We start from the raw sequence: 27,161 nt of genomic DNA on the forward strand, positions 1-27,161 counted from the left end.
GCCCCATGCTCTACAAAGTTTCCTTCTGCACCCCAACACCACAAAGCAGTCCTACAATGACCAAGCCATTCCAGATCTCCAAACGTTCACTGCTTGAAGTTAAGTAATGTTTCACCTTTCACTCCAAGTGACAAAGCCACTTCCAAGGTAGCAGGCAAAAATGGATAAGTGGTGCAAAGAAATAATTTTTTTCTGTGTCATTAAAAAAAACTGAAACTTAACATTAACAGTTCTTCATACAATCATGTGCACACAGGATTGTGTCTTTTTACTTTTCCAAGTCCTTCTACAAGGTGCAACCCCTCTGGCTTCAGCAGCTGCTCACTTTCCTTCTGTGACTGTCACACTGAACAACTCGCTGCTCACAACATCGCATTCCCGACCCACAATGCACCCCACACACATGCAACCTGACTTCAAGTTAAAGATTCCGGCTAGTGTCATTCTTTATTTTAGTGCTAACGATTGTGTTTTAAACTTGCATGCTTTGCATGGAGGTAATGCCATAATTCATTATATAAACTACTGGCTGAAAGGTGTGGTCAGGAAGTTAGAATGAAGCAAAGTAATAAACAGGGAATCTTGTAAAAGATCTTGTATCTCTTTAGCTTTATTCAAAACTAAAGAGATTTAAAAGGAATTCAATCCCTCGCACCCTGAGATAAGGGTACAGTCCTCTCTCACTGCGGGATCAGTGTACAGTTCCATTTCTCCTTGGTAATGTGGCTGATGTACTGAGTGAGAGAGTGTGAATGATTACATGCAAGAGAATGCATGAGCTTGAATGTGAATGAGTGAATATGATGGTGAGAAAAAATGATGGATCAAGGGGTATGGAGAGAAAGCAGGAATGGGATACTCAGTCATGATTATATTGAATGGTGGTGCAGGCTCGAAGGGCCGAATAGCCTACTCCTGCACCTATTTTCTATGTTTCTATGTTTCTATAAGAAAATAAATGAGACTGAGGGTGAATGTGTGAGAGAGTAAGTGGACATGAGAATAAAATAGGCGAGTGAGAGAGTGGAAGTGAGTAAGTGAAGCAGTGAGAGCGCGAATGATTACGTGAGCAAGAGAGAGGGAAAGTGTGATTGCGTAAAAGATTCGGTGAGGAAATGAGAGATTGAGAGTGAGTATAAGAGTCAGACTGAGTGAGAAAGCAAGTGTAAGGCTCGGAATTAGCAGTCAGCAGCAAAGCAAAGGCGTTCGCTGCTGGCCCCGAAGTTCGCTTTGCAACAGGATCTTGCAAGAACTTCAGGTTTCCCGGCATTTAATTCAAATCAACGGACTGTAGTGAGTGTAATGTCCTTACTCAATGGCACAAAACCCACACGAGGGACATTCTATGGACAAGGTCACTCTATGACCTGAACCTTTATTCACAGGACCAAGAAGAGATGACCCTGCGTGGGATCTCCCTTTATATACCTGGATGACCAGGTAAGGAGTGTCTCCCACAAGTTCACCCCCTGTGGTCAAGCTGTGCATTGCTTAAGTATATACAGTATTGTAGTGGTGTTACATAGAGGTTACATACATGACATCACCACCCCCCAAAGTCTTATTGGGATCATAAGTTAAGTCTTTCAGGTGGTCTACGCTCCCTCGAGGAGCGCCGCAGTTGGGGCTCTGGTTGTTGAGCCTTGGCGTGAGTGTCTGTCACCTGTGGTGATTCTGGCCTGTCCGGGCTGACCGCCGGGACTGTGCATGCTGCTGAATGTTCTTGTTGCTCGTTCACTGGCGGTGGTGTGAGCACCATCTCATGATCTTCCTCGGGTTCCTCAGTGTCCATGCTGAACCTTTTTTTTACTTGGTCCAGATGCTTACGGCATATCTGCCCATTGTTAAGTTTAACCACGATGACCCTGTTACCCTCTTTGTCTATTACAGTACCCTCAAGCCATTTGGCCCCCACGGCGTGATTGAGGACAAATACGGGGTAATTTATTTCTATACATCTCCCCCTTGAATTTCGATCATGGTACTCGTTTTGGGACTGGCACTTGCCCTCAACTATGTCGGTCAGGACTGGGTGAATGAGGGACAACCGAGTTTTGAGTGTTCGTTTCATGAGTAGCTCAGCAGGCGGGACCCCCGTGAGCGAGTGCGGTCGGGACCTATAGGCCAGCAGGAGGCGCGATAGGCGGCATTGAAGGAAGGGTGCTTGAATCCTGAGCATACCTTGCTTAATGATTTGGACCGTACATTCCGCCTGGCCATTGGAGGCCAGCTTGAACGGTGCTGTCCTGACATGGTTGATGCCATTGCCCGACATGAACTCCCAGAATTCGTAGCTCATGAAACATGGGCCATTATTGCTAACAAGGATGTCCGGCAAGCCGTGGGTTGCAAAGACCGCACATAGACTCTCCACAGTGGTGGATGTCGTGCACAAATTCAAAATGATGCACTCGATCCAGTTCGAGTACGGATCTACCACAATGAGAAACATTTTTCCCATGAACGGGCCCGTGTAGTCTAAATGAATACGTGACCATGGCCTGGTGGGCCAGGGCCATGGGCTGAGCTGGGCCTCCCTGGGGGCATTACCCAGCTGGGCACACGTCGTGCACCTGTGAACACAGTGTTCCAGGTCTGAGTCAATTCCCGGCCACCAAACATGTGACCGGGCAATGGCCTTCATCAGCACGATGCCTGGATGCTCACTGTGGAGTTCCCTGATGAATGCCTCCCTGCCCCTCTGGGGCATGACTACCTGGCTGCCCCATAGCAGGCAGTCGGCTTGGATGGAGAGCTCATCCATCCGATGTGAAACGGTCTGACCTCCTCAGGGCATGCTCCGTGTGTGGGTGCCCAATCCCCAGTCAGGACACATTTCGTAATCAGAGATAGGAGGGGATCTCTGTTTGTCCAGATTTTGATCTGGCGGGCTGTGATGGGGGAACCTGCGCTGTCAAAGGCATCAATGGCCATGACCATCTCAGCGCTTTGTTCTGCTGCCCCCTCAGTAGTGGCCAGTGGAAGCCTGCTGAGCGCGTCAGTGCAATTTTCGGTGCCAGGCCGGTGCCGGATGGAGTAGTCATAAGCAGCCAGCGTGAGAGCTCATCGCTGTCTGCGAGCTAACGCGTTGGCATTGACAGCCTTGCTGTCTGCTAACAGGGATGTTAACGGCTTGTGGTCCATTTCTAATTCGAACCTCTTGCCAAAAAGGTACTGATGCATTTTTTTTACACCATAGACACATGCGAGTGCCTCCTTCTCAACTATCCCATATCCCCGTTCTGCTTGAGAGAGTGACCTGGAAGCATAAGCCACAGGTTGTAGTTGGCCCTCAGCATTACTCTGCTGCAACCCCATAGGACGATGCATCACATGTCAGAACCAATTTCTTACAGGGGTTGTACAGGGTCAATAACTTATTTGAACAAAGTAGGTTCCACGCCCGATTGAAAGCCCGTTCTTGACAGTCCCCCCAAAACCAATCACAACCCTTACACAGGAGCATGTGACGCAGCTCCAACAACGTGCTTAAGTTCGGCAGAAAGTTCATGAAATAGTTCACGAGTCCCAGAAATGAACGCAACTCCGATGTGTTGCCGGGCCTGGACGCTCGTCGAATTGCCTCTGTTTTGGATTCGGTGGGCCGAATCCCATCTGCAGCAACCCTCCTGCCCAGGTACTCAACCTCACGAGCCAAAAACACACATTTAGACTTCTTGAGTCGCAGGCCTACCTGGTCCAGTCAACGTAGCACCTCCTCCAGGTTGTGGAGGTGTTCCTCGGTGTCACGACACGTGATGAGGATGTCGTCCTGAAATACGATTGTTCCAGGAATGGATTTGAGCAGGCTTTCCATGTTTCTATGAAAAATCATGGCCGCTGATCGAATGCCAAACGGGCACCTGATGTAAACGAACAGTCCCTTGTGCGTAGTGATAGTGGTCAGTAGTTTAGATTCGTCGGCCAGTTCTTGGGTCATGTAGACTGAAGTGAGGTCCAACTTGGTGAACAGCTTGCCGCCTGCCAGCGTGGCGAAAAGATCCTCTGCTCTCGGGAGCAGGTATTGGTCTTGTAGGGACACCCGATTGATAGTGGCCTTGTAGTCGCCACAGATCCTGACAGAACAATCCGCTTTTAGGACGGGAACGATGGGGCTCGCCCAGTCGCTGAATTCAACAGGCGAGATGATGCCCTCTCTCAGCAAACGGTCCAATTCTCTCTCAATTTTCTCCCGAATCACATACGGCACCGCTCTGGCTTTGTGGTGCACTGGTCTGGCGTCCGGGGTGATGCGTATCACCACTTTGGTACCTTTGAACGTCCCGACGCCAGGTTAGAATAGTGACTCAAATTGTTGTAGGACTTGTGAGCACAAACTTCGCTCCACAGATGACATTGCGTGCACATCCCCCCATTTCCAGTTCATCTCAGCTAATCAGCTCCTCCCCAACAGTGCGGGGCCATTGCCCAGGACAATCCAGAGGGGCAGCCGGTTCACCGATCCATTGTGTGTGACCGCCAACATTGCACTGCCTAGCACTGGAATGATTTCTTTGGTGTACGTCCGTAGTTGTGTCTCAATGCGTTCTAGTTTGGGTCTACTGGCTTTGAGTGGCCATAGCTTTTCGAATTGTTGAACGCTCATGAGTGACTGGCTGGTTCCCGTGCCCAGCTCCATGCGTACAGGGATGCAGTTTAATAAAACCTATGTTTAGCTGTCGATGCACTGTTAAAACCCCAGTTACACCTAATCCTTTTGGTCTAACTTTTAGTGAGGAATTTAACAGTGTAATTACTGTGGAAGAGCCAAGGTTTCCATCAGTTTTCCTGATTTGGTGATTACACAGATTGCCAGCTCTGTGGCGGTGGGGGGGGAGGGGGGTATCGCATGTGCCAAATCCCAAAGTTGCGGTCAGTTTCAAGGGCAGAATGACGACGAGTAATTGAGAGAATTTTTGAGTGAGTGGGTGAATGAGGGTTTAAGAGTGTGAATGTGAAAGTGAGTGTGAATCAGAGGATGAATCAGTGAGCGGGAGTGAACGCAATTATGGTCTAGAAATTGATTTGCGCCCGACTTTCCTGAGCACAATATGAAACTGCAAACGGAGTACAGTATATGTATTTAACCCTTTGAATACTGCTCTTTTTAAATCAATAATAGGTTTGTTCGTGACTGCAATTGTAAAGTGCAGAGAGAGTGACTGTGGTTGCGAATAGCAACTTTCCCAAAGCCCCTGCAGTCTCTCTTAGATGGTCCCTCGTATCGAGGATGACTTGCTTCCATGCCAAAAAGGGGTGAGTTCATAGGTGTTTCAATGAAGGACCTGATATTCCAGTCCCAAACTACATATTGAAGGGTGGAAGATGCTTCTGCGTGGATTATTTTAACGTGTGGTGGCTGCTGCACACCAGCCACCACACGGGCTCAACAAAGCTAGGTCTTGGCCCAGTGGCAAGGTTTAACCAAGTGCGCACACATATCGCAGTGTGGGCTGGCCCCTGCAGACCCATGGCCCTCGCCTGTTCTGGGCCCCGAACTCTCGCCTCTCCTGGGCTGAGGCTAACCTGGCTCTGTGGATGCGACTGAGCTCGTGCCCACCCCCGGATCGGCAGCCCCGCCCCTGTCGCCCAATGATTGACAGCTCGGCGCTATCTGCGTTCGCTGATTGGCCAGAGCCGGCTGTCAATCAAAAAAGCCGGTGTGTGTGTGTCAGTGAAGAGGGAGAGAGATTTACTCACAAAGCCACATGTGAGAGTGTAAGAGTGATAGGGCACTGGCATTGGGGCTGCCGCTCAGTCAGTGCAGCACTGCAGACAGATACAGTCAACACACTGCAGACTAAGAGCAAGAGCAGCCCGGCTTTAGCTGCAATATTGCCTGCAAACTAACAGCAACAGACAGACAGACAGACAGAGAGAGAGAGCCGGCTTCCTGCAGGTCACAGAGCAGCAGGTTAGAAAGAGCAGAGTGCGGCATTCACCTCAGCAACCGCCAGAAAGGAGAGCGAACAGAAGCGGCCGCAGGACACCGGGGGCAGTGCCTGTGCAAAGCGGCTGGAGACACAACTTTGAGCCGGGGCTTCCGCTCCCAATGTACCTGTCAGCACAAGCCGACTGCCTCCCGCACTGTCGCCCGACCAGCAAACTCTGAGCATTGGGAAGCAAAACTTTTATTTAGTGAACTACTTTCCCCCCCCACATCAAAAACTTTTTATCAGGTGCTACAGTTAAAAGAAAAGTTTCCTCCTCTGACACTGAAAACATACAGAACAATGCAGGTTTTGGAGGATGTAATGGGCCCTTTGCCGGTTATTGGCAGGAGGTGGTTTTTCAGAAGAGTGTTTGCAGTGTTTCAGCTTCTGATACTGATGGGACTTCTCCTCAAGGCACGGTAGACTTGTGTATTTACGTAGTGGTGTGTCTCTTCTGTATTGTAAATTGGATATATTAGAACAGGTCGTGTTTCAAATGCAAAGTTTCAGATAAATTCATTATTTCAATCCATGTTTGTTGCTGTCTGATTGTATCTTTCAGAGTGACTTTGCTGGTGAAGCCATTCATGTCGCAACTGCTGCAGTGGCTGGAGGCGAGAGGACAGTCCATCATGTGTCACCGTTTGGGTCGCTGGAGCTGGCTGACAACAGCGGTGAGTGTCAAGACGTTTGGGTGTGATAAAGGATGCCACTACTGCCAGTGCCACGCCAACACTCGGGGCATGCTGCATTCATGTTTACGTGGCGAAAAAAAGCACCGTTTGTAATTACAAATCGAGTCCTGTGTTAGAAATGCAACGGGCGTCACTAAAACGCTAGAGGGTGCTCCAACACACAACTCGAGCGGACAGTGAGAAGGTTTGGTGACTGCAGTCCCCCTGAGTGCAGAATTGAGAAGTGGGCTGGAACTCCGGACTCCTCACCTATGGAGTTAAGCATAACGGCAGAACCAGTTTAATCACTTGTAAATTTAACCTTGATTGTTTGCCTTTTATTGAAAATTCTGTACATTGAGACTAATTGTTTGTCCCCCAGATCGGGGGGCACTTGATCTAACTGTTTATTTTGTCCCCCAAAAGAGTTGAGACTAATTGTTTAATAGTCAAATTTTGATTACGGTGAAAATAAAAAGCAAAATACTGCAAATCCGAATACAAAAACACTGAAATACCGAGCAGGTCAGATAGCATCTGTGCAGAGGACAAAAATCGACGTTTTGGCTATAAACACTTCCTCCGAATTGTTAAAGGGTTTATAGCCCAAATGTGGACTTTCGATTGCAGTGAAACTGTTTTACAATAGGAAACTGACATTAACAATATTCCAACAGTGGATAGTCAAGGGTCAATAGGGGGGGAGGAACTTAACACAATCACAATCACTCAAGAGGTGGTACTCAGTAAGATAATGGGACTAAAGGTGGATAAATCCCCTGGACCTGATGGCTTGCATCCAAGTGTCTTAAGAGAAGTAGCGGCAGGGATTGTGGATGCATTGGTTGTAATTTACCAAAATTCCCTGGATTCTGGGGAGGTCCCAGAAGATTGGAAAACTGCAAATGTAATGCCCCTATTTTTAAAAAAAGGAGGCAGACAAAAAGCAGGAAGCGATAGACCAGTTAACCTAACATCTGTGGTTGGGAAAATGTTGGCGTCCATTATTAAAGAAGCAGTAACAGGGCATTTGGAAAAGCAAAATTCGGTCAGCATGGATTTATGAAGGGAAAGTCATGTTTGACAAATTTGCTCGAATTCTTTGAGGATGTAATGAGCAGGGTGGATAAAGGGGAACCAGTGGATGTGGTGTATTTGGACTTCCAGAAGACATTTGACAAGGTGCCACATAAAAGGTTACTGCACAAGATAAAAGTTCGCTGGGTTGGGGGTAATATATTAGCATGGATAGAGGATTGGCTAACTAACAGAAAACAGAGAGTCTGGATAAATGGTTCATTCTCTGGTTGGCAACCAGTAACTTGTGATGCCGCAGGGATCAGTGCTGGGACCCCAACTATTTACAATCTATATTAACGACTTGGAAGAAGGGACTGAGTGTAACGTAGCCAAGTTTGCTGATGATACAAAGATGGGAGGAAAACCAATGTGTGAGGAGGACACAAAAAATCTGCAAAGGACATAGACAGGCTAAGTGAGTGGGCAAAAATTTGGCAGATGGAGTATAATGTTGGAAAGTGTGAGGTCATGCACTTTGGCAGAAAAAAAATCAAAGATCAGGTTATTATTTAAATGGAGAGAGATTGCAAAGTGCTGCAGTACAGTGGGACCTAGGGGTACTTGTGCATGTAACACAAAATGTTAGTATGCAGGTACAGCAAGTGATCAGGAAGGCCAATGGAATCTTGGCCTTTATTGCAAAGGGGATGGAGTATAAAAGCAGGGAAGTCTTGCTACAGTTGTACAGGGTATTGGTGAGGCCACACCTGGAATACTGTGTGAAGTTTTGGTTTCTATATTTACGTAAGGATATACTTGATTTGGAGGCAGTTCAGAGAAGGTTCACAAGGTTGATTCTGGAGATGAGGGGGTTGTCTTGAGGAAAAGTTGAGTAGGTTAGGCCTCTACTCATTGAAATTTAGAAGAATGAGAGGTTATCTTATTGAAATGTATAAGATTATGAGGGGGGCTTGACAAGGTGGATGCAGAGAGGATGTTTCCACTGATAGGGGAGACTAGAACTAGAGGACACAATCTTAGAATAAGGGGTTGCCCATTTAAAACTGAGATGAGGAAAAATTTCTTGAGAGTTGTGGATCTGTGGAACTCACTGTCTCAGAGAGCTGTGGAAGCTCGGACATTGAATAAGTTTAAGACAGAAATAGACAGTTTTTTAAATGAAAAGGAGTTATGGGGAGCAGGCAGTGAGGTGGACCTGAGTCCATGATCAGATCAGCCATGATCGTATTGAATGGCGGAGCAGGCTCGAGGGGCCATATGGCCTACTCCTGCTCCTACTTCTTGTTATTTCTGTACCTGTTTCTATATTAGTCATCATCATCATAGGCAGTCTCTCAAAATCAAAGAAAACTTGCTTCTACTCTGAAAGTGAGTTCTCAGGTGACTGTACAATCCAAAATGGGAATTACAGTCTCGGTCACAGGTGGGACAGACAATCGTTGAAAGAAAGGGTGGGTGGGGAGTCTGGTTTGCCGCATGCTCCTTCCGCTGCCTGCACTTGTTTACTACATGCTCTCGGCGACGAGACTTGATGTGCTCAGCGCCTTCTCGGATGCTCTTCCTCCACTTAGGGTGGTCTTTGGCCAGGGACTCCCAGGTGTCGGTGGGATGTTGCACTTTATCAAAAAGGCTTTGAGGGTGTCCTTGAAACGTTTCCTCTGTCCGCCTAGGGATTGCTTGCTGTGTAGGAGTTCCGAGTAGAGCGCTTGCTTTGGGAGTCTTGTGTCGGGCATGCGGCCGATGTGGCCCACCCAACAGAGCTGGTCGAGTGTGGTCAGTGGTTCGATGCTGGTGATGTTGGCTTGATCGACAACACTGACGTTGGTGTGTCTATCCTCCTAGGGGATTTGCAGGATTTTGCGGGGACAACGTTGGTGGTATTTCTCCAGCGATTTGAGGTGTCTATTGTATATGGTCCATGTCTCTGAGCCATATAGGAGGGCGGGTATCACTAAAGCCCTGTAGACCATAAGCTTGGTGGCAAATTTGAGGTCCTAATCTTCGAACACTCTCCATCAGGCGATCGAAGGCTGCGCTGGTGCACTGAAGGCGGCGATGGACTTCGTCGTCGAAGTCTGCCCTTGTTTGATAGTAGGCTTCTGAGGTATGGAAAGTGATCCACGTTGTCCAAGGCCGCACTGTGAATTTTGATGACCAGGAGGGCAGTGCTGTTTGGCGGGGTCAGGTCGGTGGAGGACCTTTGTCTTCTGGATGTTTAGTGTAAGGCCCATGCTTTCGTATGCCTCGGTGAAGATGTTGACGATGGCTTGGAGTTCTACCTCTGAATGTGCGCAGACGCAAGCGTCGGCCGCGTACTGTAGTTCGATGACAGAGGAAGGGATGGTCTTGGATCTAGCCTGGAGGCGACGAAGGTTGAACAGGTTCCCACTGGTTCTATAGTTTAGTTCCACTCCAGTGGGGAGCTTGTTGAGCATGAGATGGAGCATTGCAGCGAGGAAGATCGATAATACGGTTGGCGCGATGACGCAGCCCTGCTTGACCCCAGTCTGGATGTGGATTGGGTCTGTGGTGGATCCGTTGGTCAGGATTACGGCTTGCATGTCGTCGTGGAGGACGTGGAGGATGCGACAAACTTTTGGGGATAGCCAAAATGGAGGAGGATGTTCTATAGTCCCTTGTGGTTAAGGGTCAAAGACTTTTGTGAGGTCAAAGAAGGCCATGTACAAGGGTTGGTGCTGTTCCCTGCATTTCTCTTGCAGTTGTCGCAGTGTGAAGATCATGTCCGTTGTATCCCGTAATGGATGCAATCTGCATTGTGATTCTGGGAGGAGCTCCTCAGCTATAATGGAGAAGACAGGAGGATTCTTTTGATGCCTTTCCCAGCGGCCGACAACAGTTGTTGCAATTGGACTTGTCCCCTTTTTTAAAGATGCTCACGATTACGGCATCTGAGATCTCCAGACATGCATTCCTTCCAGATGAGAGCGATGAGGCCATGCATTCGTGCCAATAGTGCCTCTCCGCCATACTTTAGTGACCGTGGGGATTCCATTTTTTCCTGATGCCTCCTTGTTCTTGAGCTGACGAATGGCCTTTTCTACCTCGTGCACGGCTGGGGTTTTGCTGAGATGGAGGCGGGTAGTCGAGCAGGTGCCAGTGCTTGGAGCGAGGGTGTTGCCATGATGCCTTGTACTTTGCCCTCTGACGGAACAAGGTGTTGGTAATGGCACGGTCATGTTCTAGACATTTTGTCAGGAACAGGGTACTGCTGGAGTTGGTTTTCACTAACCCCTCTCTGCCGATCATTCCTCCTCAGAGGTCTGTGACCCTACCGACTCTGACGCTGAAGTCACCGAAGAGGATCAGTTTGTTGTCCGTAGGGATGCGGAACAGGGATTGTTCGAGGCTAGAGCAGAATACCTCTTTGGCCTCATCTGCTGCGTCGAGTGTTGGGGCATACACACTGATAACTGTGGCGCACTGGTTCCAGGATAGGGTGAGCCGGAGAATCATGAGACATTTGCTAATCCCGCAGGTGGAGTCTCTGAGGCGGTCAACGAGCTCGTTCTTGATGGCGAACCCAACTCCATGGAGGCGGCTGCCTTCTGGTTTGTCTTTCCAGAAGAAGGTATAACATCCACCTTGTTCTTTGAGCTGGCCTTCCCCTGCCTGCTGCGTCTCGCTTAGGGCGGCGATGTCGACGTCAAAACGGCTAAGTTCCCGGGCAACAATGGCGGTGCGGAGTTCTGGTCTGTCGCTGTTGGGGGTTGTCCAGGAGGGTCCTGATGGTCCAGGTTCCGAACTTCATTTTGAAGGGTGGAAGATGCCTGTGTGTGAGTTCTTTTAACGTGGGATGGCCATTGCACACCGGCTACCACACGGGCTTAACAGAGTAAGGTCTTGGTCCAGTGGTAAGGGGATCCAAGGCGACTGGAGACCAGGCACTACTGTATGGGCCTAGTTGCCCATGGCGGAGTGCGAGCTGTTAGCTCGGCGCTGAGCAGCGCCCTTCGGTGAGGTGGTAAGAAAACCGAGGCCTGGCCGAGGGCAGGCATTGGTATGGTCAGAAGTCCACTTCGTGGAAGGATGAGTGGTCAGAGTGGTCACAGCCATTGTATGCATCAGGGGGAGGCCAGGACAACGGCTGTTGGAGGGATGGAGGTCCGAAGGGGGGAAGGCTCGTGCGTGAAGACGAGTAGTGAAAATAGGGCCCAAACCTGTGGTTGGAGCTGGTCAGAGGTTCACCACCGTTGAGATCACCGGGGATCAGTTGGAGCAGCTGAGTCGGCCAGTGGGGAGCGAGAAGTGAGAGTTCAGTTGGAGGGACATGGCAGCAGGGAGGTTGATCTGGAAGGTAAGTCTTGATTGGGGGATGGGCAGTGGGCCCTTGCAGCATGGGTTTTAGGGGTAAGAAAATACTTTGGGGGTCTTAGTGCACCCACTATTAGGAGTGGGGGGGGAGGAGAGAAAGAAATTGAAGGGGGGAGAGAGGTGAAGAATGGCAGCAGATGGTCAGAGGGAGGTTTGTTCGGGGAGAGCTCCCTAGGAAGCTGCTATCCCATCCGCCATCTTGGTGCTAAAGCAGTTTAAAAACTGGTACATAATGGGCCAAAAATTGCAGTTGGAGGCGTACCTTCGGAGTACACCGCCGACCCATGAAAGAATTACTGCTGGCAGTGAGGCTGTAAAAACTTGCAGTCTGAGGCTGCGAGGCGGAGGGCAGTGTAATGGCCCACGGATCCCAGGGACGCAGGAGGTGCGGAAGCGTACCCTGGGATCACATGGGTCTGGTCCTCCAATCACAAAGCAGAGTTCCATTTTAATCATTTCTGAAGGGATTCCTGTAATGGGATGTAATGGAATCCTGAAATCTAATCTAATTACAATTTACAGAATTGGAATTTTATTTGTAATTATCTTAATTCCACCAAACTCATTTAAAAAAAAAAAAAAAATTAAATTAATTTTAGACATTAAAACTGTAATTTGGGCCAATATTTGCAGAAACTCATTTGATAAATTATACACATACATTTTATGACATGAAAATATTTAATGCCTGAGGTAACCCTTTACGCTGATGCAAATAGGCCGTGTGTCTGTTTGCATAAACCGTAACATTACCGTGCGCAATTGCTGGCCAGTCGCTGGCAAATAGCTCAACTCTGTGCCAGTGATTGCTTTTTCATGGCCAGCATGGATGGCCTGTCAACATGTACGTTGACAGACCGCCAGTACCAGATTTCGCGCATGAATCCTGAACTTGCAGTGGATTTCAAAGGAGGTATGGCGGTACTGACCGCAAAACCCAGGCCAATCTCTTTGTGCACTTAAGCAAAAGTTTATTCCAGACCTGTAAGAAATAGTACTCACTGAATCTTACCGTGTAATTAATCTGAAGATTGTGGTCCAGAGAGTGATCCATTTAATATAACAAATTGCTAGTTTCTCCGAACACCAACTGATTGCCTCCTCAAACTATTAATCAGTTGGCCCCACATGTAGAGGTCATTATGAAGTGCTAATATTGCCATGGAAACAAATAATTAATGGGCAGTTCTGTTGCATTAAACTGCCTGTACATATTTCCCATCTATAAACAAGTATGTGTTCTCTTTTTTTTTTACATGGTTGGATGCCTCCTGGGAACACTGGATTTATTTTTAAACTTCCGCCCCCCCCCCCCCCCCCCCCGGCCCATTCTTATGATTTCCTATTTAAAGCAGCCTCATGTTTTTTTAAATTTTGTTGATCATGAATTGTTTGAAGTCCCAGTTAAAATTATATTTTTAAGTAGAATGTGTGATGCAGCACTAAAGTGAAACAGTTTGTGTAGTGCGGTGGCTTTGATTAACTGGTAGTCATTGTAATGTTAAAATGAAAGGTTGGAATGCTGAACCCTCGGATTTGAAATGCTGTACTAGTGCTCTGGAAATTAAGAACTTGCTTTACCAGGTTTCAAGAGTTCGGGTGTTCAACTGTTATGTACGTCATTCATGAAGTAATACTTTTTTAGTGTGTGTGTTCAGTATTATTACATAGCATAATGAATGGGATTATTTTCCTCATAATTAGTCATTAAGTAGATTATGTATCCTAGGAAACTTGAGTTTTGATTTACATGTTGAGCTAAATTACACAATAAAAGCACAGTCACAAATCAAATAGTTGAACATGTTATGGCACTTACCCTTGTTTCTGAATCAATTGTCCAACTCATAGTGGCTTCTGTGCTAATTATTTTCCTGTGCAATAATCACTAAAGAGCATCTATACTTAGGTACCTGCAATAAAACATCTGTTTTTCTTTCCAGAGTATTCTTAATGTTTGCAGCACTGCCATTATTGATTGATTTAAACCATTTTAATGTGTTGTTTACATGTGTACAGGGGACTCATAAGCGTGGTAATTATTGAAAATATCTTCTTGACTGACTATAACCTTAATCTTCACCTTTTTATATAAAATAAGCCAACAGCTGGATGTCACTTAATTACCTTATCTACATTATGTGCTATTTATATAAACACACTTAATCCCCCATAAAAAACATGCAATTGCTTGTTCATGTCGATTCATGGAATAATCATGCCTTCAGCATCTTGATTCAGATGCAGATTTATTGGCCACCTGGAAAGAAAGGGAATTTCGATACCCTTCTGCAAAATCCACAGTATTCCTCGACATTACAGTGTATGTTTTATTAGTATAAACATGGTTCGATCTGTTAAATTCCAGTGATTTCTACAAGTTGCATTTATATAATGCCTTTTAATGTAGTAAAACTTCCCAAGGTGCTTCACAGGAGCATAATCAGACAAGTTTTTACCACAACTATTTCAGTACTTCTGTGTGTGGCTCAGATCTAAGTGCAAAAATAGTCATTTAAGGCACAAGAGTTCAAATCAGTATTGCAGTCAAATTCAACAGGACAGTCATGAGCATTTAAACTACAGAATTTGTCTCTTGGATATGGTATTGAGCAGTACAGATACAGATCCAGATCAAAAGTTCCAGGTTTGCTCCTTTTGTCTGTGCTGAGTAAGCTGATCTCCGTTGATGCCCCAGTTGGGGTGCTATAGTTGCCCTGAACTAGGGAGGGGAAGAACCAAGCAGATGACCTCCTGACTGCTGTCCCATGATCCTACTGGCAAGTGCATTGTCTGTCTCTGAACATCAGGTAAGGACAACAGTGGGCTTGGCTATGATGCCCCATGTGGTTAAATAGTTTGTTAGTACTTGAAGTCTAGCGTCCTAAAGGAAGAATGGCCACTTGGTTGAGGTGCTGGTGCCCCAGTAAAGGTCAGCAGCTTCAAGAGATTGTGGAGTAAACAAAAAAAAATGTAACACTTATTCTGTTACCAACAATAACTGTTGTATAGTTATGTTTCTTCCATATAAGATGATGCACTGACTGAAATTAATTATAAGGGAGCAATACATTAAGATGTAAAGCACAAAAGTGAAACTCATGCAGTTTATCAATAGTATCTCCATCTCAATTTTTTTTAAACATTTGTGATACAAAGTTTATGTGAATGATTTTTGTGTTTCTTTCCATGAATTTCTTGAACAAAAGAGTTGTATTAAAGGAAAGCCAATGAGCTTTTATTGTTCATTCCAGACAAAAAGCATTGTCCAACTCTGTCTTGACTTGTTTTAAAGAATTGAGCCATGGAGTGGCAGGATGCAGCTTCATGGTTGTGATTTTCCCCACATGGAAAGTTCGCATTTCAGTTGAGCCCAGTGGGACATGCTAAGCAGGATTGACAGATGCAACCCCTCAGGAAAAAAGGCTGAACCTAAGGTTGTTCCTCTCCACCCCCATCTCCTAGTAGAATTGGCAAAGGTCCAGGGGCAGGCTATCTGCTCATAATTTATAATGGGAATATTGTATGAGCCAGACCTAAGGAGCAGGGAAGATACACTTTAAAATAGAGGAGGTGGGGGTGGGGAAGAGCAGCGGGTGGGGGAGAATAATGCCATTTACTTGTCTTTTGCTCTTTGGTTTTCTCAAATACCAATGTGTTCCGAGTTTTAGATTCATACATCTGTAATGTCTTCAATGTTCCTTCAATTTACAATTCCACTTGCATGTTTCAGTAAGTACTTGATCCTGTCTGGACTAGGTACCACTAGCTATGGGGAATATTGACTTTTGAATAATTCACTATCAATTTTCTATAGATACTTGTCCCATTTAAGTGTACAGTTCATTTTATTGTTTATGTATATTTTTCAATCCATGCTGCCATTTCACCATGACATACCTTATTTGCTAATCCTTCTTTCCATATGTGTCTAGAGTTGTATGTGTATATGCCTGTGCTGTACATATTTGTTTGTTTAAAGTTTTGATTATAATATTTACAGAGATTTAAACCATCTTTTTAAATGTGAGCTGGTTTCCATATTTATTTTTAAAAATATTTTATGAATTTCTAAATATAGGCAATTATTCCTTACTACCTTTTTTGGTAACCTCAGACTTGAAGTGATTTTAAGGAGCATCAAGACTGAGCACCCTGAAACTTGTACAAAATAAATAAAATTGAAATAATTTCAAAATTGGATGCATTGCAAATGTGATTTTTTTTAAATTGAAGTGTTAACCATATGTTTTATGAAGCAGTGCAGCTTTAAGACCAACCCAGTAATGGATATGGTTGTACTTTTGCAGAATACGAAATTGTGACTCCATATGAAGCTGACAGCAGTGGTGATTATATCTCTCATACAGTAACCCATCAGCAGAGAAAGAAGCGATCAGTTCATAATGTTGGTGATGAATCCCTCTACTTCAAACTAAATGGATTTGGCCAGGAGTTTCATTTGGAACTAAGAACGTCTGAAGGCCTAATACCTCCTGGATTTACAGTTCAGACTTTGGGAAAACAAGGTTTAAAATCTGTAGAGCATTATTACCCAGAGGAGCTGTGCTTCTACCAAGGTGCTCTAATATCTCACAGCAACTCTTCAGTGGCATTTTCTACATGCAAAGGCTTGGTGAGTCAAACAAATTATTTTTAAAGGGACTAAGTAATCGTTGTAGGGATGGTTTTTGGAGGGGTAGCAAGTTGTGCTTGCTTTCAAATTGGAACTGCTTTGCCAAACCACCACTGTTCAATTCATAGAACAAATTGTACACAGCAGGCACATTATTTGGTACAGCACAATCTTGAACCCAATGATTTTTACAAAAATAATGTTGCAAGAGAAAATGTACACTTACAAAATGTATACAATAATTCTAATGTTATTGTTGAATTGCTGATGTCAATGCAAATTGGTGACTACATTTCATTGACAAAGTATTTAAAAACTAAGTGAATTGTCATGTAATTATTTAGTGCACGACGCTGACCTAGGCCTCTTAATATTATTCCTTGTCAACAAATAGAGTGCCAGTTTTATTTTAAGCTTTTAAATAATTGATGCTAAAAAGAAGGCTAGTTATACTTAGTAACACTATTTACACAAGTCTCACTTGGAAAAATCCAGATTCCCAACCTGGTGTATCTGGCATCTACTGTCCTCTCTGCGGATATTCATTCTGATGAAAAATTGATCTCATCAGTCACCAAAGAATTCACTGCAAAAAATTAGATGATATTCTGGCTGTCTTTGAGATCCAAGAACAAACCATGACGATGATTTGCACAAGTAGATTTAACTCTTTTCACAAAATGTGCTGAACACAGCTACCATCTTATTCTGTTAACTTTGGATTCTTAAAGTGCCAATAATCACTCCCGCTGGCTTTCTACTGGGAGTTAATGGCGTTCCTACCTGGGAGTTTGAGTCGGAGGCCCAGCAGATTTTAACTGCCATGCCTCATTTGAATGACATAAGTCAGCTACTCAGCCATTTTGGTATCTGATCCTCTTTTCATTTCAAACATTTAAAAGAAGTTTGCATTTTATTAATGAAATACATTTAATTGCTAAATCAATGGGTAAAAAACATTCCAAGTTATTGTTCAAGAATTCAGGACTTGTACTCCTGATAGACTTACCTGGGTGTTGTGCATGAATCACTCATTGCAACTTAAGGCCAAATTGTAGTAGAGCACAAATGCACACATGTAGGTATATGCAAGTTACCTCTGTTACATTTTTAAGGCTTCACCAGATAGTTTTTTGTGCTCCATGCCAAATGCCACTTATATAAGCGAATGTGATTCACAATGGTGTAGGTTTTTGAAGTCTTTGCCCAGTGTGCCTACAATATTACAATGTACCCTGGCATACCTTGCCACATGCAAGAACGTAGAAAATCTATCTTAATAGGTAATGTAGCAAAACTAAAACCTTTATTACAGTAATTAACATGACTTGACATAATCCTTGATACTAGTCTTTGGAAAGCAGAAAACTAAACTCTAGACACTATAACCAGAAATCAGGTTAATTTAAAAACGATGGCCCCGAAATTGCGGTCAGATGCCTCCGACTGCAAAAAAAAATTATGAAAATAGCTGGTGATCCCGAAGGAACGAACACTTCGGCTCCGAGGCCTAGCTGTGCAGCCCAGCGCAGAGGCCCACTCATCCCAGGTGTGTAAGTGCATCCTGGGATCACGTGGGCCTGGACCACCAATTAAAATGTAATATTCCCATTCATAGTAATGGCAGCTCGGAGCTCCCAGTATTATGAATGGGAATATACCCCCCAAAATAAAGAAAACACTTTACATAAATGGAAAAAAACACCTCACTTATTTAAAATTACTAGAATTGAATTAAATTGTTTTAGAATGTTTGTTTTTTTAATGTTGTTTTAATAGTGTTAAAATAAACTTGCCTTAATGGACAGGGTTTTAAAGATTAAAAATTAGTCATAACATTGATTTTTTTCTATCTTTTTAAAACTCTTCTAATAAGAGTTTTAAGGACATTCACTGGGCAGGAGTTGGCAAATAGCCCAAAGAGGCCCTTTACTTTTGCATTTGTACGATCTGTCAAAAGAAACTTTGATAGATCGCAAGTGCCGGGTTTAGGCATTGTGGCTGGTCCAGTTAAGTTTCTGGTCAATGGTGACCCCCAGGATGATGTTGGTGGGGGATTTGGCAATAGTAATGCTGTTGAATGTCAAGGGATAGTCGTCCGACTCTGTCTTGTTGGAGATGGTAATTGCCTGGCATTTTTGTGGTGCGAATGATACTTGCCACTTATCAACCCAAGCCTGAATGTCGTCCAGGGCTTATTGCGTGCGTGAACGGACTTCTTCATTAACTGAGGAGTTGCAAATGGAACTGAACACTGCAATCTTCAGCAAACATCCCCATTTCTGACCATATAAGAACATAACACAAGAAATAGGAACAGGAGTAGGCCATACGGCCCCTCGAGCCTGCTCTGCCATTCAATAAGATCATGGCTGATCTGATCATGGACTCAGCTCCACTTCCCCACCCGCTCCCTATAACTCCTTATCCCCTATCTTTTAATAACCTGTCTATTTTTGTCTTAAATTTAATTCAATGTCTCAGCTTCCAGAGCTCTCTGAGGCAGCGAGTTCCACAGATTTACAACGCTCAGAAGAAATTTCTCCTCATCTCTGTTTTAAATGGACGGTCCTTTATTCTAAGATCATGCCCTCTAGAACTAGTCTTCCCCCATCAGTGGACACATCCTCTCTGCATCCACCTTGTCAAGCCCCCTCATAATCTTATACATTTCGATAAGATCGCCTCTCATTCTTCTGAATTCCAATGAGTAAAGGCCCAACCTACTCAACCTTTCCTCATCAGTCAACCCCCTCGTCCCCAGAATCAACCTAGTGAATCTTCTCTGAATTGCCTCCAAAGCAAATATATCCTTTCGTAAATATGGAAACCAAAACTGCACGCAGTATTCCAGATGTGGCCTCTCAAATATCTTACATAGCTGTAGCAAGACTTCCCTGCTTTATACTACTTCCCCTTTGCAATAAAGGCCAAGATACCATTGACCTTCCTGATCACTTGCTGTACCTGCATACTATCCTTTTGTGTTTCATGCACAAGTACCCCCAGGTCCTGTTGTACTGCGGCACTTTGCAGTCTTTCTCCATTTAAATAATAACTTGCTTTTTGATTTTTTTTTCTGCCAAAGTGCATGACCTCACACTTTCCAACATTATACTCCATCTGACACATTTTTCCCCACTCACTTAGCCTGCCTATGTCCTTTTGCAGATTTTTTGTGTCTCCCTCACACATTGCTTTTCTCCCATCTTTGCATCATCAGCAAATTTGGGTACGTTACACTCGGTCCCTTCTTCCAAGTCGTTCATATAGATTGTAAATAGTTGGGGTCCCAGCACTGATCCCTGCGGCACCCCACTAGTTACTGGTTGCCAACCCGAGAATGAACCATTTATCCAGACTCTCTGTTTTCTGTTAGTTAGCCAATCCTCTATCCATGCTAATATATTACCCCCAACCCCGTGAACTTTTATCTTGTGCCGTAACCTTTTTTGTGGCACCTTGTCAAATGCCTTCTGGAAGTCCAAATACACTACATCCACTGGTTCCCTTTTATCCACCTTGTTTGTTACATCCTCAAAGAACTCCAGCAAATTTGTCAAACATGACTTCTCCTTCATAAATCCATGCTGACTCTGCCTGACCGAATTTTGCTTTTCTAAATGCCCTGCTTACTGCTTGTTTAATAATGGACTCCAACATTTTCCCAAACACAGATGTTAGGCTAACTGATCTATAGCACTGCAAGCCTAGCAGCTCAATGGGTTGGCTCACACTGCTAAATAGAGTAGGGTCAATTTTAATGTCCATTGTGATACCATGATGCTCAAGGAGTTCCACAACAATATGTCGCCTGCAGCTGTTGCAGAGATGGAGCAACTAAATTACCTCTGCTAACAAGGCTTAGAATAGCATTATCTTTGGGGATACCATCACCTCCAGGTTTCACTCCAAGTTGTATATTATCCTGATTTAAGTATATTTCCATTCCCTCATTGTTGTTTATTCAATATCTTCAAATTCCCTACCTAACAACATCACGGGTACATTCTTACCTGAGGACGGAAGCATTTCAAGAAGAATGCCTACTATCACCTGGGGCAACTGGGGATGGGCAGTAAATGCAGCATTGCCTTTATTGTGCACATCCCATGAACAAATGGAATTTGACACGGGCTTTATGCTACTAATGGGAATCGGCATAAAATTCATGGTGGAATGCAACAATAATAACTTGCATTTATTTGTTTTTTATTGATTCATTCATGGGATGTGGGCATCTCTGGCAAGACCAGCATTTATAGTTGCCCTTGAGAAGATGGTGTTGAGCCGACTTCTTGAACTGCTGAAGTCCTTGTGGCGATGAAAGGTTGATGATCTATTTCCAAGTCAGGATTGTGTATGAGTTGGAGGGGAGCTTGGAGGTGGTGGTATTCCCATGCACCTGCTGCCCTTTTCTATCTAGGTGATGGAAGTCGTGGGTTTGGAAGGTGCTGTCGAAGAAGCCTTAGCACGTTGCTGAGTGCATCTTGTAGATGGTACACATGATAGCAATGGTATTCCATTGGTGGAGGGAGTGAATGTTTGTTTAAGGTGGTGCAGATTAAGCGGGCTGTTTTGTCCTGGATGGTGTTAAGCTTCTCATTCAGGCAAGGGGAGAGTATACCATCACACTGCTGACTTGTGCCTTGTAGATGGTGGAAAGACTTTGGGGAGTCGGGAGTTGAATCACTCTCCACTCTCCAACCGCTGATGTACTCTTGTAGCTGCAGTATTTATGTGGCCGGTCCAGTTAAGTTTTTGGTCAATGGTGATCCCCAGGATGTTGATGGTGGGGGACTTTGACAATGGCAATGCCGTTGAATGTCAAGGGGAGGTGGTTAAACACTTTTTTTTTTTCTTGTTGGAGTTGGTCATTTCCTGAGGCTTGTGGCATGAATATGACTTGCCACTTATCAGCCCAAGCCTGGAGGTTGTCCAGGTCTTGCTGCATGTAAGTACAGACTGCTTCATTATCTGAGTAAGTGCAAATGGAACTGAACACTGCAATCATCAAGGAACCTCTCCACTTCTGACTTTATGATGGAGGGAAGGTCTCCAACAACCATAGCCATCTTCCTTTTTCCTAGTTATGACTCCAGCCGCTGGAGAGTTCTTCCCCCTGGTCCCCATTGACTTCAGTTTTACGAGGGCTCCTTGGTGCCACACTCTGCCTCTCTCCTCTGGAATTGAGCTTTTTTGTCCATGTTTGGACCAAGGCTGTAATGAGGTCTGGAGCTGAGTGGTCCTGGCGCAACCCAAATTGAGCATCGGCGAGCGGGTTATTGGTGAGCCAGTGCCACTTGATAGCACTGTCTACGACACCTTCCATCACTTTGCTGATTGAGAGTAAGCTGATGGGTAGTAATTAGCCGGATTGTATTTATCCTACTTTTTGTAGACAGGACATACTTGGGCAATTTCCGACATTGTCATATAGCGCCTTCAAAGTAGTAAAACATCCCAAGGCACTTCACAGGACACCAAGCCACATAATGAGATATTAGGACAAGTGACCAAAGGTTTGGTCAAAGAGGTAATTTTTAAGTAACATCTTAAAGGAAGAAAGAGAGGAGGAGAGGTTTAGGGAGGGAATTCCAGAGCTTGGGGCCGAGGCAGCTGAAAGCTGGGTGCCAATGGTGGAGGAATGAAAATCAGGTTGCGCAAGAGGCCTGAATCGGAGGAGCTTGGAGATCTTGGAGGGTTGTAGGGCTGAAAGAGGTTACAGATATATGGAGGGGAAGAGGCCATGGAGGGATTTGAAAACAAGCACAAGAATTTTAAAATTGAGGTACAGCCAGCAAATTTAAATCGACAAGCATAGGTGATGGGTGAATGGGACTTGGTGCGCGTTAAGAGACAGGCAGCAGAGTTGTTGTTGTGTTTGTCTATCTGTGTCTTGTGATCAGAGCTCATTGACAAAAGAGTAAAGTTATGACCATGATGATCTATAATTACCCACTTTCCTCCAAAGAGCTTCAAGAGCAGAACTTCTGCAAAAGCAAAATACTGTGGATGCTGAAAGCTGGAATAAAAACAGAAGAGCTTCTACTTCTTCCCCAAAATGACCAGCATTGTTCAGAAGAATATTCCCCATCCTGCAGTTACAAGTATTTGGTGCATTTCTCTGCTAAATGTTTGGGAGAGAAAGGTGCAACATGTTTGGTACATATTGTACATTATTTGACATACAATTTATACAGTAAATTAACATTTCAGTTTCTTTAGTCTAAAAGGATACTAATGTCCAGAATTGCTATCTACTGAAATCGACAAGAAATTGTGTTTAAACAGCTGCTTGGAAGTAAAAGCTAAAGTTGTATTATACTTTTATAAATGTACATAACTTCAGTTCCAGTAAATATAATGACAAGGCTGAAGTGTTTAAATCATTTTGTGGTTGAGTATTACCTACTGTCCACAAAGGAAGGTTTTCAGTTAATGTAGCCTTGCTGTATTTTTGTGAAAGCTATTCCTTTTCTTGTAAGGGGCAACAGAGAGACAAATCTGGCTCAAGGATACCTGCAGCAAAGGGCTGGCACAGGGCAGGCACATTTAGGAATAGTAATGATCAGTTGTGGCCTGCAACATTGTTCCACCTTCTTGCAGATATGCTACAATGCTGACCTGGGAATGGCATTATGGAATAAGAGGGCAATGTTTCCCACAACTTCCTCGTGCAACATCGAACAGCCAATTTAACGTCCAACACTAGCAGCTGGGTTGCTCCTCACTTGCCTGTAGATACATGGCTACATAGTGGGATAATTTTCAACTTTGGGGGGAACCTAAAACTGGTGGTATTGGATCGGCTGCCCATTATACAGCCCACAATTTTTTTCTCCATTGTCACGGCGTATATAATGGGCGGTGATCCAATAATGCCAGTGTTATGTTGCTGCTGAAGTTGAAAGTTATACCAATTGGTTTTCTTTTCCCTTCAGCATGACAAATGGATTGAAATGCGACAGAGGCTCAAGTCTTTCAGAACTTTTGTCTGCACCACTTTAATCGTCCCCATCCCTTTTTAATTTTACTTACAATTTTCTAGTTACTAGTGTGAACCTGTCCCAATCTGCACCTGAATGAGCTGACCTAGGAAAATTTGATGTAGATGGCACTCTTCGATTTGAGTCTGTCTAAAACATGCCAATAACCATTTTTGGCTTAAACTATACCAAAAGTGAAAAATCTAAGCTTGTGTATTTAAAGAAGTGCTGCAAAGTTGAAAAGACTGAGTCATTTGATGAATTTTGTGAGGTGTGAAACTTGTTTTAAGGAATACAACATTTTTGCACACATCCATGTTGAGCACAAAATACCAATCATAGCGCTGAGTAAAGCTTAGTTTCTACTGGACCAATAATATCCCAATCTCTGAAGAATACTTGGTGCACCTCAGTGATTCCCCCACCCCTCCACCCCCCCCCCCCCCCCCACCCCCACTTCCAAGGCTGGATATCATATCTATGATATTTGTAATAATGGGCCCAAGTTTCGGGTCGCGCCTAGAATGGCGCAGCCCCAACCTGGACGCCCGTTTTTCGCGCCACAAAGTGCGCCTAAAAAAAAAACTTACAGATTCTCCGGTTCCCTGCTGGTCCTCTGGAGCCGGGTGCGGCGCAGCACGAGCTGTAGGGAGCAGAGCCAGGTCCCTGCGCTGAAAACAGTGCCGGGACCTCTGCACACGCGCGCTACAGTGGGCGCGCATGTGCAGTAGCTCCAGGCGCCCAAAACTGTGTGGGAGGGGCCCGAAGCACGCAGCCCCTAGCCCTGGCCGAATGGCCTCACTGGGGCTGTGTGCATAAGGCTGCCTCCCATGCCCAGCACCTGCTTCCTCGACGGCCCAACCCCCGCTTCCTCCCCGCCCCCAGACCGGACCCGACCCGACCCGCCTTCCCTCCCCCGCTCCCCGACCTGAACCGAACCGACCTCCCCTCCTCCCTCCCCCCGCCCCCGACCCGAACCAACCCAACCTCCCTCCGCAACCCCACCCCCGCCCCGGACCCGACCCGACACAACGCCACCTACCTGTAAATCTGGTGCTGGGGACGGGCCCTGCCCGAAGTCTTGGGCCCGGCCCGTTCAGCCTCTCTCTCCCTCTTTTCCCCCCCCCCCCCCTTCCCTTCCCTTCCCTTCCCCCCCCCCCGCCCCCTCTCCTTTCCTTTCCTTTCCTTTCCTTTCCTTCCCTTCCCCCCCCCTCTCCTTTCCTTCCCTTTCCCCCCCCCCCCTTCCCTTCCCTTCCCTTCCCCCCCCCTCTCCTTCCCTTCCCTTCCCCCCCCCCCCCTCTCCTTCCCTTCCCTTCCCCCCCCCCCTCTCCTTCCCTTCCCTTCCCCCCCCCCCCCTCTCCTTCCCTTCCCTTCCCCCCCCCTCTCCTTCCCTTCCCTTCCCCCCCCTCTCCTTCCCTTCCCTTCCCCCCCCCTCTCCTTCCCTTCCCCCCCCCTCTCCTTCCCTTCCCCCCCCCCTCTCCTTCCCTTCCCCCCCCCCTCTCCTTTCCTTCCCTTTCTCCCCCCCCCTCTCCTTTCCTTTCCCTTTCTCCCCCCCCCTCTCCTTTCCTTTCCCCTTCTCCTCCCCCCCTCTTCTCCTTTCCCCTTCTCCTCCTCCTTCACCTTCTGCCCCCTTTTGGGAAAAAAAAATTCTGTTCCAAAGTGAAACTGTTCTAACTGATTAGATAGAACTGGAGCAAACTAAATGCCGAGAATTTGAATTTCTAAGATACTCCATTCTACACCAGTTGCTCCAAAGTCAGGAGCAACTGAGGCCGAAACTTGAGCTCTTAGTGCCCATTTGTAAACAGTATGGCAAATGTAAATTAGAGAATTACTTCAAAGTGAATTGCAAGAGTAGAACAAGAGGACACTGGTTCAAACTAGTAAAAGGTAAATTTAGTGTTCATATCAGGAAATTTTTCTTCACATAAAGGGTGATCAATACATGGAATGAATTTCCAGATCGAGCAGAGGTGAAAACTGTAGCAAAATTTAAGTAATAATTGGATGCAGGGTGTTGCTTCAGATGGTTGTGGTTGGATGAACTAAGTTGAACTGAATGGCCTTCCTTACCTGTAACTATCTTTTGATCTTGTCTATTTGTGGGTTATGTGCTGTGGGCCCACATCCACAACAAGCTGGTTTGAGATTGCACAAATTCATTTCATGTGGAACACTACAGCAGAACTGAGAGCAAATTTTCATCTCGTCAGTCAGAGCTGGATACAAATCCAGGACCCAGAGGTAAAAGATAACTGTGCTAACTCCCTGTAATACTCCTTGGTGAGGCCACACCTTGAGTATTGTGTACAGTTTTGGTCTCCTAATCTGAGGAAGGACATTCTTGCTATTGAGGGAGTGCAGCAAAGGTTCACCAGACTGATTCCTGGGATGGCAGGACTGACATATGAAGAAAGACTGGATCGACTAGGCTTCTATTCAATGGAATTTAGAAGAAAGAGAGGGGATCTTATAGAAACATATAAAATTCTGACGAGATTGGACAGGTTAGATGCAGGAAGAATGTTCCCGATGTTGGGGAAGTTCAGAACCAGGGATCATAGTCTAAGGATAAGGGGTAAGCCATTTAGGAGAAACTTCTTCACTGAGAATTGTGAACCTATGGAATTCTCTACCACAAAGTTCTGGAGGCCAGTTCGTTAGATATATTCAAAAGGGAGTTAGATGTGGCCCTTACGACTAAAGGGATCAAGGGGTATGGAGAGAAAGCCGGAATGGGGTACTGAAGTTGCATGATCAGTCATGATCGTATTGAATGGTAGTGCAGGCTCGAAGAGCCGAATGGCCTACTCCTGCACCTATTGTCTACAGAATTGTTATTTATGTTTTATTTAGCGCTTGAGGAATTGGCTGCCATAGTAGCTGCTCTGTATATTTTACATTTTGAGGGCTGGGGTTTGATTCCGTGCACAATTTAGAAATGGACATTTGTGAAAATGATCCATATACAAAACTATTCACAATTAAACATTGATATTAAAATTGACATTTTCAATCTGAGAATTCAAAAGCATATGTATCAGGTCAATAGTGGGTGCTTATTTGTTGCAATTGGAGTTGGGGCTCTGTAAATGGAGCTTCAGTCAGCATCTATCTGCTTCATACTTGATCTAAGAACAATTAATGCTGATATTAGGTGATCAGCAATGACTTCTCTTGCCTTGATGAACACTAAATAGAACAAAGTCCAACAATTGAGTTTTTCTGTTGCAAGTGATTATTTGGCAGAATTTTAAATTTTCCAGTAGACTAATTATAATGACTTGTGCAGAATTAAGTTTTCTGTTGGCCTTTAAAGGCAAGCTGCTTCTGTGACATCTAAAATTGGTTCCAAGTGAATATAAAATGGAAAATTCCTATGCAGATTTGTGATGCTAAGGTGATGTTTGTGTGAGTTCCATGGATCCTGCTAATTTGGTGGCATCAGTGGATTAAAAAGAAACTAAAATGTATCAAAATTTTGATCTGGTCCGTGTGATTTTTTTTTTATTGTTGGAATGCACGACAAAAATTTTGGTCAGTTAACCAAATATTT

The 27,161-nt window shown here is 45.1% G+C and overlaps 1 protein-coding gene across 1 annotated transcript in view; it reads left to right on the forward strand.

The window, feature by feature from the left end:
* Positions 1 to 5,810: 5,810 nt before the first annotated feature.
* The window catches only part of LOC139264391 (A disintegrin and metalloproteinase with thrombospondin motifs 16), a 469,636-nt gene continuing 448,285 nt past the window's right edge, over positions 5,811 to 27,161 (forward strand). Inside the window, exons 1-3 of the mRNA XM_070880768.1 lie at positions 5,811 to 6,347; positions 6,496 to 6,607; positions 16,291 to 16,616. Coding sequence (XP_070736869.1) covers positions 6,234 to 6,347; positions 6,496 to 6,607; positions 16,291 to 16,616 — 552 coding nt within the window. The 5' untranslated portion in view covers positions 5,811 to 6,233. The remainder of the gene's footprint in view (positions 6,348 to 6,495; positions 6,608 to 16,290; positions 16,617 to 27,161) is intronic.

Source organism: Pristiophorus japonicus, chromosome 5 (assembly GCF_044704955.1).
Source record: "Pristiophorus japonicus isolate sPriJap1 chromosome 5, sPriJap1.hap1, whole genome shotgun sequence".
Taxonomy (NCBI): domain Eukaryota; kingdom Metazoa; phylum Chordata; class Chondrichthyes; family Pristiophoridae; genus Pristiophorus; species Pristiophorus japonicus.